We start from the raw sequence: 16859 nt of genomic DNA, 5'->3' as shown, positions 1-16859 counted from the left end.
CTCATGTTGACATTTTGTTCAGACGTGTTTACACAGGAGTTGAAGATTTATATAATTTATGTAGCATTATATAATGGAAGCATTCTTTTACCTACAAAGCACAAAGTCCCTGTAATACTATGTTAATACTTAGGGGATTGTCTCTTACGTGGACATTAACTCATGTTTTTCCTTTTTGCATTCTTAATGCTTGATTGCAGAAATGCTCTCATCTTCGTCTGATGCACCAAGCCAATCAAAAGCCTTGTTACAGAAGCAAACTGTGGTGGTCTGGAATTATACTGACGGGCATTGGAGAAATGGCAAATTTTGCAGCCTATGGATTTGCTTCAGTTGTAGTTATTGCGCCACTAGGAAGTGTGGCTGTCATAGGTGAGACACCCTTGCCTTCTAACATTGTTCAGGAAAAAAAGCAGCCCACAATTCTGTCTTTGAGGGAATTGCACACACACTGGAGGAGATAGGGAAAAACGAAGAGAAATGTAAGCGAGGCCTCTGGAGAGGCAATTTGCTAGAACAGGTATTATTCTAAGGGAAAGGAGGAATTTAACATTTCTTGTTAAGTTTAATGTTGAGCTGCATGTTCAGAGCTGAAGATAATCGAAGTACAGAGTTCTGCCGATTCTTCTGTCTTGCACAACTACTGCAGTATTTCCCTGCTGTTCTAGAGGCTGACTCCCGGCATTAAAACCTAGGGAAATCAGATGAGGAGAACAGGTTAATTAGCCTTGTTAGAGAATTGCAGTTTCTTGTTTTGATAATTCTTCCTCTGGCAGGATATTGTGGTTCCTTGTTTTTGAAGTAGATCAGGACTGGTGACATCTCTATCCTGCATTGTGTGGCTTGTCAGGCAATGATGAATCTCTATCTGGTTGAGAATAGGTTGTCGTAGTTCTTGTTACAATATATGGTAGCCAAGAAAAAGCTGAACTTTCTCCTCACTGGCCACTGTGCTGCTGTGATCAAGTAGGCCTTGTGCATATATTTCAGTTACATTGCCCCTACCGAGTTCTCTTGGAGAAGGTATTTTGTCCTGGGAGTGTATAGAAGGAAGAATTGCTTTGTTTCCTAGACTTAGGTAATTGCAGGAGATGAGAGATTTTACTTTTTTGCTTTAGAATTCCTGGAATACCCCACCAAGTGCATCCAGAGGCTGTGTCGGCTGGAGGATTCTGGGACTTTTAGTTCAAAACCAAAATGCCTGTGGTATTGAGTGTTTGGGTTGTAGTTCCATTGTGTGAGCAGATGCTCAAGAGTGGAACTTTCTACTTAGACATCTGTGCTCAACATGAGAGGGGTCAGAATGCAGAGCCAGCCCAGGAAGGTGACATCATGATGGGAGCTGGAATTTGCCCTTGTTTTTGCAGCTACGCAGTAACATGAATACCACCTTTTCACTGACACCATAAACCTTTAGTTGGGCTATACCATTTTGAATGCAATGAGAAAATAAATGCTCCTCCACAGAATCACAGAAATCCTTCCACACAGATTAGTAGCATTTCAAAGGTGTGGAAGCAATCGTCCCTTCTGCCTAATATTTAGTTATCTACCTGGAGGTTATTCTTCTGTAAGATTCTACCCAGTCGTGTCCTATATCTCATAGACAGGTTGATGATCACAAGAAGAATAAGGGATCAAAATGAACAGTGATTTTTATTTCTCCCCTACTGCCTTTCACTCATCCAACTGTAGTTTTATGTTGCTTGGAAACCAGTACATTTTGTTCATGAATGCCATCATCTGAGTGCGTCAGATGAAATGATAGTCTTAAGTAGGTATGTTTCCTAAGTGCATCCCCCAAAGTTCCTTTTTTATTCTTTTTATCAGTATAATTTATGTAGCCGTCTGTAGCACTTTACAGTAATTATATGTAAACCATTTATAGGGAGCAAAAACTTACATTTCCTCCACAAGGAGATTTCCTGCTGATGAAGTAAGCAAGCAGGCTGTTGTTTATCTCTTTTTGATCCCCAAGTAGCCTTCGAAACAGGACACTGATTTTAACAAACTTTTTGTAACTCACAGAACCGTCTGTGGGAATTTTTTGGTGGTTTGTTTTCTGTTGTACATACCATTTTCCCCACTGATTTTTTTGTGCAAGTCATTGGAAGAATGGAAATATGTAAGAATATTTTTTTTGGTAAAAATTGTATTAATAGTCTCAAAATCCTTGTTATAATTTGTGGACACTCTTTTAAAAATTTGAGATTGAAGTCCTAAATTCTAGAGCACTGGTTGCTATCCTGGTGGTTGCAACCCCCAAGGGAGTTGCAAAGTGTTTTCTGGGGGATTGTTGTGGTTATTTTTCATTGACTATGAGTTCAGTGCCATTTATTCACAGCCAGGGGACTGAGGGATGGGGGTTCCCCTTTCCCACTTCTTTTTCATGGAGTGTGAAAATTTTTAATACACTCCCTTGACTGCTGACCAGTGTTGGCATTGGAGAAGGGAGCACTGCAGTGCCAGCCAGTATCCACCAGGGGAATTTTGCCTTATTTATTATTTGTTTAAAACAGTTTTACCCTGCCTTTCTCCTTAAAAGGACCTAAGGCGGCTTATATCATTAAAAGATAATATTAAACCTAACAACAATGAGTATACAAATACTAAAAAGGATCAAATACCGTACAAAAAACATAAGCGACACCAAAACACATTCAATGCAGTAAGATACAACCGTCCATTTGAAAACCCCACTTGGCAGCCAGTCACTCAGGGAAAGCCTGCCTGAGGAGAAAGGTCTTTGCCTGCTTGCACAAGGACAGCAAAGATGGGGCCAATCTGGCCTCCTGTGGGAGGGAGTTCCAAAGTATGGGAGCAGACTCTGCCCTGCATTCAACAGTTTGAGTACCTTCTTTTTATGCAGATGTAGTGGGAGTCCCAAGTTACTTCACTATTGTAAAAGGGAGTCACAACTGAAAAAAGATTGGGAAACACTGCTGTATAGCCACAAAAGGCTATAACTTAGGTGTGGGGATAGTAGATGAGGAATTAGATAGCAGAGTTCTGGGGTAGTAGAATGGTCTGTTCCATTGGGGGCATCCAGTGGAGCACACCTTTTAAACCACTTCTTTACATCAAATACTTTGGTGTAAGTGCAGACCAGACCACAGAAGAGGGAGGTCTCGTATTCCTTTCTCCTCATGTGCTGTTCACTTGCCAGGAGACATTTTTACGGCTTCACCTACCTGTAGCCTGAAGTTGATTAGTCTCCACTACTGCCTATTTAAACCAGACATGCCTCAGTGACAGGAGACGTATTGCCACAGCAATATTCCAAAAAAGAAAGAAAGAAAGAAAGAAAGAAAGAAAGAAAGAAAGAAAGAAAGAAAGAAAGAAAGAAAGAAAAAGGCCTCCACGTGGTGAGTCATTTACCTTTTCGTTGCAGTATGTGCATCAAAAGATCTCTAACAAACATCAGTGTGTGATTTCAGCCCTTAGGATTTATAAAAGAGTCAGATTACAGTAGCTAAACAGCTGGGACCCGTATGCCTATGTATCTGTACGACAGGGCGTGAGGTAGGGATGAAACAGAATCTTTAGTGGAAATGGTATCAATCAAAGCTATTGAGTAAGTGGGTGGCATTGTTGGACCCCGCTAGCATCAGCTGTAATGTCAGTACTGAAGGATGAATTGAGGCAGAGCATGGGAAAGGCCAAATGAATTCTATTTAGGGCACTCTAAGAAGCCAGGATCTAAAGTAGGTAATATGTGATCTATAGGCCATGTGTGCCTTCATCCACATTTGTGGACCTGAAGGCTTATAAAATCTAAGCAGTTTGGGTTAAAATACAAAAAACCCAATCTCTAGGAAGCACAGTAATTCTTTAAACCAAGCTGCAAGACACTTTTATGCCCTGTTTTATGGAAAGAAGGGAAAAATAATGCTCTAATGAAACCAGACATTGATTTTCAGCCACTTCCAGTTTCAATAGGAGCAGGTATTTGATCTGAGGTGTCTGATCAGGAATTCTGATGCCCTAACGTATCCCTAAGAGCCTTACAGAACTTTATGGACCTCTTCGGAAAAATCAGAAGCCTGTGTTCGTCACACCTGCGATTTATCCAAATGAAGGGTTAACTCAAGAATGAAACTAGACATTCACTTCCAATCATGTAAAAATTCATCTGTCAAGGTACAAGTCTTCTTATTGTTGCAGTAATTCCAGGCAACAACGGCATGTCTAACTCCACAAGCTTTATTTCTCTACATTGTTTCTGTGTTCCATAAGCACAAAAATACTTCAGAGTTGTTGGAAAATTCTAAAGTCTTACAGCTTTGGAAAACTGTGGGCACAAATACTTAAAATATATGAAAACTAAGCTTAATTTGTGGGCAAACACTTAAATCAGAATTCAATCTAAAATACAGTCTAAATATCCTTTAAGAGTAAAAAAGAACAATGAAAGTGTTTCAGTTACATTCTAAAAATTCAGGAACTTGCAGACTAATAAAGCATATATAAAAAACAGAAGACAGAATACATCTCTAAAGCTGTATTAAAAGGTAAAAGCATTGTAACTTAAAGTAATATTTAGCCTTTGAACATATTAAAGACAAACACACAAAATTACTCCAAGTGCTCACCCAGCCAGACCAATTTCAGTCTATGTTGTTGGCATCCGCTGTGTGTGGCATAGCATGAAGGCTTGCTACATTGATGAGTTGAATGTGTGTGTGTTTATTTGTATCTTACTTACATTTATCATTTTTTTCACACCATTTCCCCCAATCTGTAAATAGTGTATTTTCCAGGGGGCAGGAGATCCAGTGGCCTGGAACTCCATAGGAAATCATATTGTTCCTGCATCTACTGTAACTCTAAGGGTTTGTACAGTGGGGTCTTGACTTAAGAACGGCTTGAGTTAAGAACATTTTGACTTAAGAACCGCTCTCATAGGAAAATATTGACTTGACTTAAGTACTTAGATTTGAGTTAAGAACTGAAAAAAACCCATGTGGGAGGCAGGGAAAGTGCAAAAAGTGAACTTTCAGTTAACTGTTGGCCAGTGAAAAGGGTGCCTGTCTGCTTCCTCACTCCTCCCAGCGTTTAGAGAGTGGATTGGGAGACAGTCTTCAGACTGCCTGGTACTGCCTGGACTGTATTTTCCCTGCCTTCCCTGAACCTTTCTTGACCTAAGAAAAAAAAAGAAACAATATATCCCCCTCTAGTGGTCGAAGGCGGAATAGCAGCTTCCCATTAGTTTCTATGGACGGAAAAGAGCAGATACGGATCAAATGGTTTTCAATGCATTCCTATGGGAAATGCAGATTTGACCTGAGAACTTTTTACTTGAGAACCGCCTTCCAATACAGATTAAGTTCTCAAGTCAAGACCCCGCTGTAGCTTAATATCTGGCAGGCTGTTACTGTGACCATTATGACTAAAATTTTTGCAGAGCTCGGAGGAATAAAGGCCCATTGCACAAAAGATCTGCCCCACCAGAAGCCCTAAAAACCAGGATACTGTAACAACAGAATATTGTAGCTCCAAGATCTTGAAACTACAGTACCAAGAGTGTCTATTATAAGTACTGCAATCTTTGTTTATGTGTTGTTCAGTTGCCAGGATTATGATACAGTGACCTTGTTTGGCTGGGGAGCCGGCTAATTGTTTTGCAATGACTTTAGTAACCTTTTGCTCATTTCCAAGGCTACTTCTTTTATACCCCTCCCCTTAATTATTGTAAAACACTATACACACAAAATTTCACATTTTGACAGGAGAATGATGTTCAAAAAGTGACACACACCCTCCAGGCGATCAGATGTTGTTCAGCCCTAGTCTAAAGCAACAAGTGTTGCTTTGTGTTTTGTGATTGGATTATAGCTATGGTTCACTTTGCAATAGCATTGTCTTAGATTTAGATTGTGCCCGTTGTGTCAGCCATGACTTAGCTTACACAGTTGTTGCAAAGGGTAGAAGTGAAAATAAGCTAGGAGTTTGATACCTACACCAGATTGTAACAGGAAAGCACTACTGGACTGAGTATGCTGGATGATTTATCATGGGTATCTTTTGTGCCTGTCTACTTTGGTAGTTCTTTTCTTGTGGTCAAAATTGGTTCTGAGGTTTGTGGTGCGATCAGACTTCACTTGTGTATGTTTACTAGGCCACACAGCACACTCACTGTCTATCTGGATGAGCATATGGTGAGCCAAATCTCTAATAGGAGTACTGTTCATTTCACGATCAGAAGTGGTAGAGCGCTGTTCACGTCAGTCATTCTTCCAGTCACAGAGAAGTAAATAAATGAATTATTTTATTAGAAAAACATGCCCTGTCCCTGTGTGTCAACATGCCTGCTAACTACATGTGGCAGTTGTTAGAAAGAGTCCACATTCATGTAGTGCCTCTTTGCTCAGTCAGGAAACATAGATAGTGTGGATTCCTGGTTGCACAAGAGGAAACCTGTCCATTCAAGACACATAAGAACCCCTTTCTCTTGAGTTCTAAACATGTGGCCAGTGAACAGAGACAATGACCAGTGAACAAAGCCGTAGCTGACATTTGAACGCTTTGTGTGTCATTGCCCTGTTGATTACAGTTCGGTCACAGGAGATTTGCATATGCAGAAAGAAGAAAGAGGAATGGGTTGGAATGTCTAGGTCTGAGTGTACACCAGCCATATTTGTTTCCCACTGAGCCTACCTGTTTTGTATTTCTGCTGGCAAGGAGTAGCCAGATGTGATATATGTGCTCATGGCAGACACGTTCATGCAAAGCAAAAGCAAAGCGTGCTGCTTATATACCGCCCCATAGCGCTTCAAGCACTCTCTGGACAGTTTACAAGTTAATTATGCAGGCTACACATTGCCCCCCCCCCAGCAAGCTGGGTACTCATTTTACCGACCTCGGAAGGATAGAAGCCTGAGTCAACCTTGAGCCGCTACCTGGGATTGAACCCCAGGACGTGAGCACAGTTTTGGCTGCGGTACAGCGGTTTAACCACTGCGCCACGAGGCTCCCTTCCAGGTAGAAAATTTTGTGTCCTCTAAACTTTGGAGCCCTGTGCCAAGGCTCAGGTTACGCCACCCTAGGTGTGACTCTGCCAGTAAACACATGGTTTTTATTACTCTTTCCCATATTTATTGAGTTCCTGAAAGGATTCATAAGAGGGGTTGTTTGTTTATACCCTGCCTTTCTCATTGAAAGGACCCAAAGTGGCTCCTGGGGGGTTCTTACAGTTTTAACTCTTTCATTAATTACCTCAGGGAAATAAACATTTGAGTTATGTGAAATTTACCGTTTCAGCCTCAGCTATCCTACCTAGAACAAGACGTTTGGATATTTTTGTATTGGTTCTAAGCTGACTTTTATGTTCCTTGATATCTTACTATGTGATGATCAAAAATAAATATTTGTTCTTCAGGTAGTGCTGTTATATCTTTCATGTTCTTGAAAGAAAACATTAGATCTGAAGTCGTATTAGGTAAGTAAATGATTGGTATACTGTTTTTATGATGAGAATTATGTGCTTTTCATACTCCTCTTCTTTGTTAAACTTCAGCCTAATTTTAAGGTAAGCATAAGTGGCTATAGGAGAGAAGCTGTGTCCTTCAGCTTTTGTTAAGGAGTGTGTTTATTTTTTAGTAGGTCAGAATGTTCTTATAGCCACATGTAGAACCCTCCAATTCTGCTCCCTAAAAGATGCTTCAAGCTTGGATTTCAAGAAAGTTCACAGGGCTTTCTGTCCTTTATTTTCTAGAGAAGGCATTTTTTAAAAAAATGTTCAGTTAGATGCACATTTCTGTCTCCTTGGTGGTGAAGGGGAGGGGGAGGCAGCTTTCCTTGGTATCCTCAAAGTTGCAAAAAACCCACAAAAAAACAAAACCCAAACACACAACTTTCTTTGTATTTTGGAACTTTATGGACATTTTTTTGTTCCGAAATTTGGAAATAAACTATTAACATACTGCATATTTTAATATTATATGACAATATAATTGTGATCGAACACAAGATGCAACCTGACTGCTTTTTCATGTGTTCCAGAGTTCTTTAGATGTTGATATTTGTGCACAAGCTCTTTTTTAAAAAAGCAAACTTCTTCCCCTCCCCCCTACAAATTTGGTCATTTCCAAAAGCATTTCGGTAATATTTTTCTGGAAAACATGTTTTTAATTATACAAGACACTGAACTATTTGTTTGCCTCGGAAATATTTTTGCATGTCAACATTGCCTTGCTCTGCAGTTGTTTTAACAACTAATTGTAACAAATAGTTTGGTTGCTTGTGAGCTTGTTGCTATTTTTGGTGTTTGAGACTCTATTGCCTAATTACTCATATGCAGAAACGTTGTTGACATATTTAAGATTATTGTGTATTCTCAAATATTTTCAAAATGCTCGTTCTCACAGCGGTGGGTGCATACTGCTCATTGAGCAGAGACTAATACTCAGCTAGAAGACTGAGAGGTATCCTTGGCAAATGTCCTTGTTTTGCTCCTTACTCTGCATGTAACAGAGTTCTAGCATCAAAATCAGGAAGCTAGTTACACAGACAGGTCAGCCTGTGTGTGTGTGCGCGCGCACACACACGCACACACACACGCACGCACGCACGCACACACACACACACACACACACACACACACACACACACACACACACACACACACACACACACACACACACACACACACACAGGGGGAAAGTGCTAGTTTTAGAGGTCACAATAAGCAAACCATGAATGGCTTATTATGACACGTGAATTGCTTTCCAGAAACCCCTGTTGAACAGTTCTTCCTCCTCTAAATGTAGCAGAATAGTTGTATATGCTGTTCGTGTGGTACGTAGCTTATAAATGTGTGTGGGACCTTGTCTTGTTTGAAGTATCCCTCATTTGTTCAAAAGAAAGAAAGATTGATTTTAGGTTCCCTGTACAAGTAAGTAAGCAAGCAGATGGTGCAGCCTCTAGTGTAATGATTGTAATCGCACAGGTGTTGAGGATGTTTGAGGTTCAGCCCTGCTCCACTTATCCTATAATATTTAGGGTGGCTATTTTTTTAAGCCAAGTGATTCATGAAGAATTCCTCCCTGAGCTGATCATGTTCCCCTTCAGACTTGTACGTAACACATTGTTTTAGCTTTAGTTCTGTGCTGATTTATTTCATTTCTGCGAGTTTGTTCTTGCCATGGAGAGTGTTTTTTTTTTTTAAATAGTGCCGCTGCATTCCATTGGAGTTAGCTATATAATGGCAGATAGGGTGATTGTTGGGAGGTTTATACAAGCACATAAATATACAACTCTGCAAGTTTTTTAAAATTTCTTCAAGCTGAGTGTCCTATTAGTGTTCTGTGCAGGCTTTTGTACCACTGAAACTCACATTCCACATTGATTGTAAGAGTGAAGAACCTTGAAAAACAACAACATGAGCCATTTTTATTGCCAATTTTAAATTGGCCTATCAAAGAATTGAAGTTACGCTTATGCAAAAAAGCATGTCTCTGCACACTCACATTTTGAAAGAGCCCCGCTAGCGCTCCAGATTTAAAATACAGTGGTGCCTCGCTTAACGATGTTAATTGGTTCCCCAAAAAACATCGCTATGGGAAAACATCGCTAAACGAAACACCATTTCCCATAGGAATGCATTGAAAACCGTATACAGTAATCCATTCCAATGGGAACGGATTACCGTCCTTAAGCGAAAATCGCCATAGGAAACATTGCTAAGCGAAACACGGTTCCCCCATTGGAATGCATTGAATAGGTTTCAGTGCATTTCAATGGTTTTGACAGGTCCGTTTTCGCTATTTTTAAAGTGTCTTAAAATGTTCAAAAACTGTAGGTTTGACAGCTGTCAAACCTACAGTTCAGTGCACACCAATGGGGGAAAGAAATTCACCAAAAGTTAACGAAGACTGAGAACAAAGCCAAATAAAGTTTGCAAAGGTTTTACAAGGTGCACTAACGATTCCAAGCATTTTAAACAGTTTTTGAACATTTGAAGACACACTGAAAATAGTGAAAACGGACATTGCTAAGCAAAACAGGGGGACCTAAACTGTCATCGCTAAGCGAAGCAAGGTCCCAAACATCGCTATGTGAAATTTCCCCATAGGGAACATCGCTAAACGGAGCGCAAGATCGCTCCAAAAACCTCATCGCTAAGCGACTACATTGTTAAACGAGGCAATCGCTAAGAGAGGCACCACTGTATTATAAATTACAGTTGGGGGAGCAAGCATGCTGTAGGTCCCAAAACATGACAAACCTGTCTCTGCCAGGTTATACTGGGACTTTCTGAGCAAAACCCTCTATTTTTTTTTAAAATTAGAGGTCAGTGCTGAGGGGGACCAAGGATAATGGGCTGGATTTTCACCCCTAGGGGCCACAAACAGGGTCTGCCTTGCCCACCCTTTGGCTTAAGACAAAAATGGAAACCAGGGTGCCACAACATCTTTCTAAGATTTATATTCCTTCCCTGAGTATGCACCATCTGCTTTATGTTTATACCTATCAATATTTTGCTGCTAAGAAGCTTTGTTCTTTGGCTATTTCTGATAAACGTGGTGGTGGTAGTAATAGTAACATGTATCTGAAATGCATTTCTTATGAAGGTGGAACCATGACAATCGCAGGAACATTTTTGTTGGTGACATTTGCTCCGCTTGTTACCCAGGAACTCACGGCGCGAAAGATACAGAACGATTTAGTCAGCTGGCAGTTCTTGATATATGTGGTGAGTCTAATGCTTCTCGTTCAGTCTGTATCGGCTGCACCAATACTGTGGTGCTGCAGTCAATCTGAGTGGCAGCCACTCCTCACTACTTGTCTTTCCCTAATAAAACTGTTAATTGTAGTAATGTGTTTTTGTCTATTTACGGGATGTGGGGGGCCAAAAGCTAAGAATTCTTAGAAAAAGAAGCACTGATAGGCAGTGGATTTGATGAGCCGGTTCATGGAATCAGATTTTGGTTTTTAGGAGGAGGGCTGCTCCTTCTGTTCCTGTGAAACTTGCACTGCCTACTTGTATTCTCACTTGCTATTTGTCAGGTTGTTAATATGCAAATACAGTGGTGCCCCGCTTGACGATTACCCCGCTCCATGACGAATCCGCTTTATGATGGGGTTTTTACGATCGCTTTTGCAATTGCAAAACAATGTTTCAAAGGGCGATTTTCGCTTCATGACGATCGGTTCCCTGCTTCGGGAACTGATTCTTCGCATTATGACAATCTAAAAACAGCTGATTGTTGTGTTTCAAAATGGCTCCCTGCTGTGTTTAGGATGGATTTCTTGCTTAACAGGCACCGGAAAATGGCCGCCCTATGGAGGATCTTACCTGGACGATGAGGTACTTCGCCCATTAGAACACAGCGGTTTTTAATGCATTCTAATGTGTTTTTTACTTTCTCTTGATGACGATTTCATTGTACAGCGATTTTGCTGGAACGGATTATTGTCGTCAAGCGAGGCACCACTGTAAATAGAAAAGTATCCTACCATGAGTGTCCAGTGTTTTCTTTTCCAAAAGTAAAGATATTCTGGCTCAAATCCTGTTGTGCATTTATGCAATTGGTGTAAGTTGTAGATGTGTATTGCCATAAGTCAAGAAATCTCTGTAGGCATTGTCTGTTGCATGCCAGGTTGTGTGGCTCAGTATGCAACAGGTAAAGCCTACCAAATTTTCTTAATTTACAGCAACCTGCTTCTAAAGTTGTGCCATTTGTGTAGCTGCAAAACATGATTTCAGCCTTTGTCAAAAGCTGTCCTGGGCTAGACGCACGTGATGTCAGAGAAGGGGACTCTGTGCACAATGGGTAGGATTGCCTGTTTATTGAATTCTGCCATAGTAGGAAGGAATGATTTATGAGTCAATAATGTGCTGGATTTATAATATAATTGGCAAGAGACCTTTCGTATCTCATGAGCCAGCCCAAGGGAAAAAAAGCAATACAGTACTTTGCGTTAGAGCCAGGTGTTAGTCCAAACTAGAGTTGACCCATTGAGTGAACAACACTCCTTATGTCATTGCTCCTGGAGTCAGTGGGTCTGCTCTAATTAGGGCTAACAAATTTTGTTCTTTTTAGTTTTAGTGGCAGAGAGTCCCTTGTAGGCCGAATGATGTGTTATAGGTCAAACAGATGTTGGTAGTTACAGCTCCGTGCTAGTTGCCATGAAAAACTCAACCTGATAAGGATGTGCCAATTATTTTAACACTTCCAGGAGATGTGAGTATTTTAAGCAAGAACAGAACATGCCTAGAGACTGGGAGCAGATCTCGTGCTTGTGTCTTCTTTTGTTCTTCACCCTTCCCTTTCGCATGCAGATTTATTTAGCCTTCCCTGCTCAGAATTAACCAGGGGCACCATTGATGAGACTGGACTGATGGTAATACTAATCTTGATTAGCTTCACAGGCCAGAGTTTGGCAACTCCAATTTACCCTCCAGTTGCACATTCCGTCTTGAAGCTATGCTTAGCGTTGACGTGGGTGAAAACAACTCTGCACTATAATTATCTCTGTGACAAGAAGGAAGAGGGAATTTCCACATTGGCAGGTAGAGCAGAAAACACCATAAGCTCATAGCATCCTCTTGATTTTCAAGCCTTGGTTAAAGACTATATGAGGCTAACAATCCTTTGTCTGGCTTTGTTTCCTCAGTATTTTAAGTGAGTGTCTTTCTCTGCCAGAATGGCCAGTGACACAACATTCTCGATGAATTAACATTTTCTTAAAATCATAGACTTACTGTGGGGGGTGGGGGGGTCAGAAAGAACCTTGCTCACCTTCTAAGCGTTTAGGCTGTAGTCCAAGAAAGCACTTAAAATGTACATTTGAACAAGTGTTACGAACATTTTACTGGTGACCTTATATTTCAGCGAGAAATGCAAAAGGGCCAAGACTCTCTTGATTGGAACATATTAGAGAGGAACCTGGGATTATGAATTTAGAAGTCAGTGTTTTGAAGTTTGGATAATTAGGATTGCCCACACTTGATTGGTTCTCTTATTTATGTATTTTAGTTTAATTGTTTTGTCCATAAGCCATAACAAAACTGGATAGGCATATAAACAGAATACCGCACAGATGCCTAAAATCCTAACAGATCAGAGTAATCATATAACAAAACACAGATGATTAAAATCAACAAATTTGTTTTAAGCAATCTACCACATAGTTCTCTGCACAAATTTGTTTCAGTCTTTCTGCAGTAAATGGCACTGTTTTCAGTTACCCAGCTCTCTTCACTTGCAGGGGGTTGAAAACTCTTTTCTGAAACACAGGCCAATAATGAAAGTGAGAAGGGAAATGGAAGTGGGGGGAATCTCTGTTGTCTCTTTTTGCACAGAACACTGGAACGAATAATTAAGAATGACTTCCACAATACCCACATGGCAATAATTTTTATTGAATTTTCCATAATTATAAGAACAGCAGTTCCACTGTCTGCCCTCCCATTATTCATTCGTTTACATCAGAGATGGGAAACATTTGGCCTTCCAGGAGTTATACCCCCTTTCTATTGACCATGCCAAATGGGGCTTTAGGGAATTGAAGTTAGAACATCTGAAGGAGTAATATATTCACTCTTTGTATTGAAGATGGAAACTTGTGGCTCTCCAGATGTTGTTGGACTATCATTTTCAGATTCCCTGACCACTGGCCATGCTAACTAAGGCTAGTGGACATTGGAGTCCAACATCTGAGAGCCCTCTTTTGCCTTTGCTGCCTGACACTGTGCGTATGTGCACATATGATCATGACATACACCATTTTTAATATGCACTGACTGGAATCCTGTTGCTTAATTTTGCCTGCGGGAGGTGAAAGAACATATCATGCAGTTGTTTCCAGCTGGCAGTTGAGTTACCTCTGGAACAAATGCTCAAGAATCCAGAGGGGGGACATTAATTGCCAGCTAGAAACGACTGACCATTATGCAATAGGATTTCAGCCACTGAATATTGGTAATACATAGTCCATAAATATCAACTGATGTCTTAGATAATGAAATGTTTCAGTTGCCTCTTTTCTTTTTATTGGAGGGAATTACATTCCACCATATCACCATTGGCATGAACTAAACATTGATCCTGTGTTTTAAAATTTCTTCTAATACTTTCTAAAACACAAGTAGCACCATTCCCTTTTTGTGGAACTTAGTACCAAATAGCAAAATATATAAATTAGCATCATGGAAAGAAATTAAAGTAAGGGAAAATGATAAAAGATTCAACAAAATGTGTGATTTGAGTTCATGTATATATATTTTAAAAATCCATAAGACGTATGTGACTTCATGTGTTGGAAATGCTACTGTTCTTGGTTTGGTCTATTTAAAATTTTGATCCCCTTGTAGGATATAATGTATAATGATTTAAAATGTCGTCTTAGATATTTACAATTCTGCAAGAGTTGCTGCAGCTAATTGTGACAGCATTGATAGGGTGCCAGAGTTGTCCTAGATACATGATTGGCATGGGTTCAGTATGCAAGTGGTATGTTAACTGGCACCTTGTCAGTGAACCATGGTGGGTTCCAGGACTGCTTCTGCATGTGTCCATACCCAATAAGATTCTGACCTATGAGAAAATTGGCCTTTTGATTTGCAAGAAAGTTCTTGCAAATATCAATATCAAGAGGCTCTGTGATATAGGGTGCTCTATAAATGTTTTAGCAGTTGGCCTCCTTAATCTTTGCTGGTGTCTGGGCTGGTGTGTAAGGAACCAGCCGTGCTTGCCATATATCTAGAAGGGTGCAGCAGTTATGTTGCATCTCCAAGTCTTGGCCTTCTGGGGCTTCCCACCCTTGCTTCCCATCTGGCACACTAGAACCTTCCCAGTCAATATCCTTTTTTACAGGTCAGTATCAATTGGTTGTCTCTGGGCTTTTCCCTCCTTATTTGTCTTCTGTTCAAGAGTCTGGAAATTTTACTTTTTGAACTACAATGCTAGGAAATCTTGCCAACCAGCATAGTCGCTGTGCTGGCTGAGGGTGGGGGAGGTGTCTGGAGAGTTGTAGTAACACAGACACACAGACACACACAGACACACACACACTTACTTCCAAGGCCCATTAAGATCTCTGAGGTCACAGCCAGAAGACATGACACCAACTCTGATACTTTACATAAGGTTCTTCCAAATGGACCATTTGTTCTTTGGATATTCATGTTGTCTTGATAAGAACAGTGGCAAATAATAACAAAATCCAACATCTTCCATATATATTATGAATTGCCCAGAATGTGGCAACACTAATGGGGCGGTATAGATATGGAAATAATTCTTCTAGGATCTTTTTTTTTTTTAAATCCTATATATATATATATATTGGATTTTAAAAAAAAAGAGAAATCCTGGAAGAATTATTTCTTTTAGGCCACAACTCCCAGAAACTCATAGCCTACATGGCCACTGCAAGTTCTACTCTTGAAAAGTCACTCTGCTTCTCCTCCTCCTCTGGTTGATGTGACAAATCTCAGTCTCTCTAGCAGTTAGACACCAGATTTGTTTGCACACTGTCATGCTAGGAATTCTTTCTTTCCTCAGATTAAGTGCACATATTTTGTATTGTCTATAAAAAGCTGAAGGGCTTGCTTGGTAGAGCGGACATCTGTTCCTCTTCAAAATAGCTGCGGTGCTCTTAAGAAGAGCCACTTACTTGCCATTCCACATTTTTGTGCCAGAATATTCCACTTCTGCCGGCCTCTCAAACTGCCCCCCCCCAAAAGGGGGGTTCTGTTCTGTTGAAAATGGTCTTCCTTGGGGGAAGAAAGGGAAAAGGAATAGGTGTTAGGTTCTTTTCTCTTTTTTTGGTAGGATTGTAAATTCCCACAAGTGAACAGGAGGATCCACAGAATTTTTCTTCATCGAGTGAGAAAAGGGAAAAGTATTTTGTGGCATTCTTGACTAGAGACAGAACAAGAACAATATTTTTGGACAAATTAAACAAAAATGCATAAATCATGCCAGAATACGCGTGACATTTTAACACAAATAATGCAGTTTTTTGGGGGAAATGATCTTGTTAACAATGAATATTAGGTGTAGCATTTACTTCTACAGACATGGCAGTGCTTCCCCCCCCCCAAAAAAATTGCATAATGACTGAGAATGTGGTTGTTGTGGGTTTTTTGGGCTCTTTGACTGTGTTCTGAAGGTTGTTCTTCCTAACGTTTCGCCAGTCTCTGTGGCCGGCATCTTCAGAGGACAGTGCTGTGAAAGCCTTCGCGAATAGACTGAGAATGTAATTATCACTTAGTTAATATTTAACTATTTCCCCCCTATTTTCAGTATATTTTTTTGAAAATAATAATGATGGTATTAGTACTGATAAAAGTAACACTTTAATTCCATGTTGATAATGTTACACTTAAAGAAATTAGCAACTGGTAACAGCTAATGTGTTTTGTTAGGCAATAGTCAGTGGCTGAAATATTGAGCTACACCTAAGGCATTACTATTTTGAGTCACATTTTTTAATGTTTAAATCATGGTGAGTACAAGACAATTAATTTGATGCGGAGGTAACAGTAAAAGTCTGTCTTTCAAATTCAAAACATTTAAATGTATTCATGAAATCAGCCTTTATTTCAAAGAAAAACTAAATAAAAAAATCCCTCCAGTGTCTCTTACATTGATGTGGGAGAAATTGCCCATTGCATGGGAAACATGAATTATTTTGCAAGAATTATGTATGTTTCTATTACCTCTGACACAAAATGTGTGATGTTCTGTTGAAGAATTATTCTGCTGATGTTCAGAGGAGGATGTGCTGGATTGCTTACTAATCCATTCTTCATATTATAAATGGATTTTTGCTTTAATGTGGCACTAAATTCATGATGAATCCTACAAATGAATATGCTCGTGCCAGCTTTCTTCATATTGCAAATAATG

The 16859-nt window shown here is 40.0% G+C and overlaps 1 protein-coding gene across 2 annotated transcripts in view; it reads left to right on the top strand.

Annotated features, from left to right (window-relative positions):
* Positions 1-16859, top strand: part of NIPAL2 (NIPA like domain containing 2) — a 50900-nt gene that overhangs the window by 9820 nt on the left and 24221 nt on the right. For both annotated transcript variants that reach the window (XM_020785393.3, XM_078393608.1), the window contains exons 3-5: positions 201-372; positions 7379-7438; positions 10572-10693. In XM_020785393.3, coding sequence (XP_020641052.3) covers positions 201-372; positions 7379-7438; positions 10572-10693 — 354 coding nt within the window. The remainder of the gene's footprint in view (positions 1-200; positions 373-7378; positions 7439-10571; positions 10694-16859) is intronic.

Source organism: Pogona vitticeps, chromosome 4 (genome assembly GCF_051106095.1).
Source record: "Pogona vitticeps strain Pit_001003342236 chromosome 4, PviZW2.1, whole genome shotgun sequence".
In the NCBI taxonomy this organism is placed as follows: Eukaryota; Metazoa; Chordata; class Lepidosauria; order Squamata; family Agamidae; genus Pogona; species Pogona vitticeps.
The sequence above is the reverse complement of the archived record's forward strand: the minus strand, read 5'-3'. Positions and strand labels throughout refer to the sequence as shown.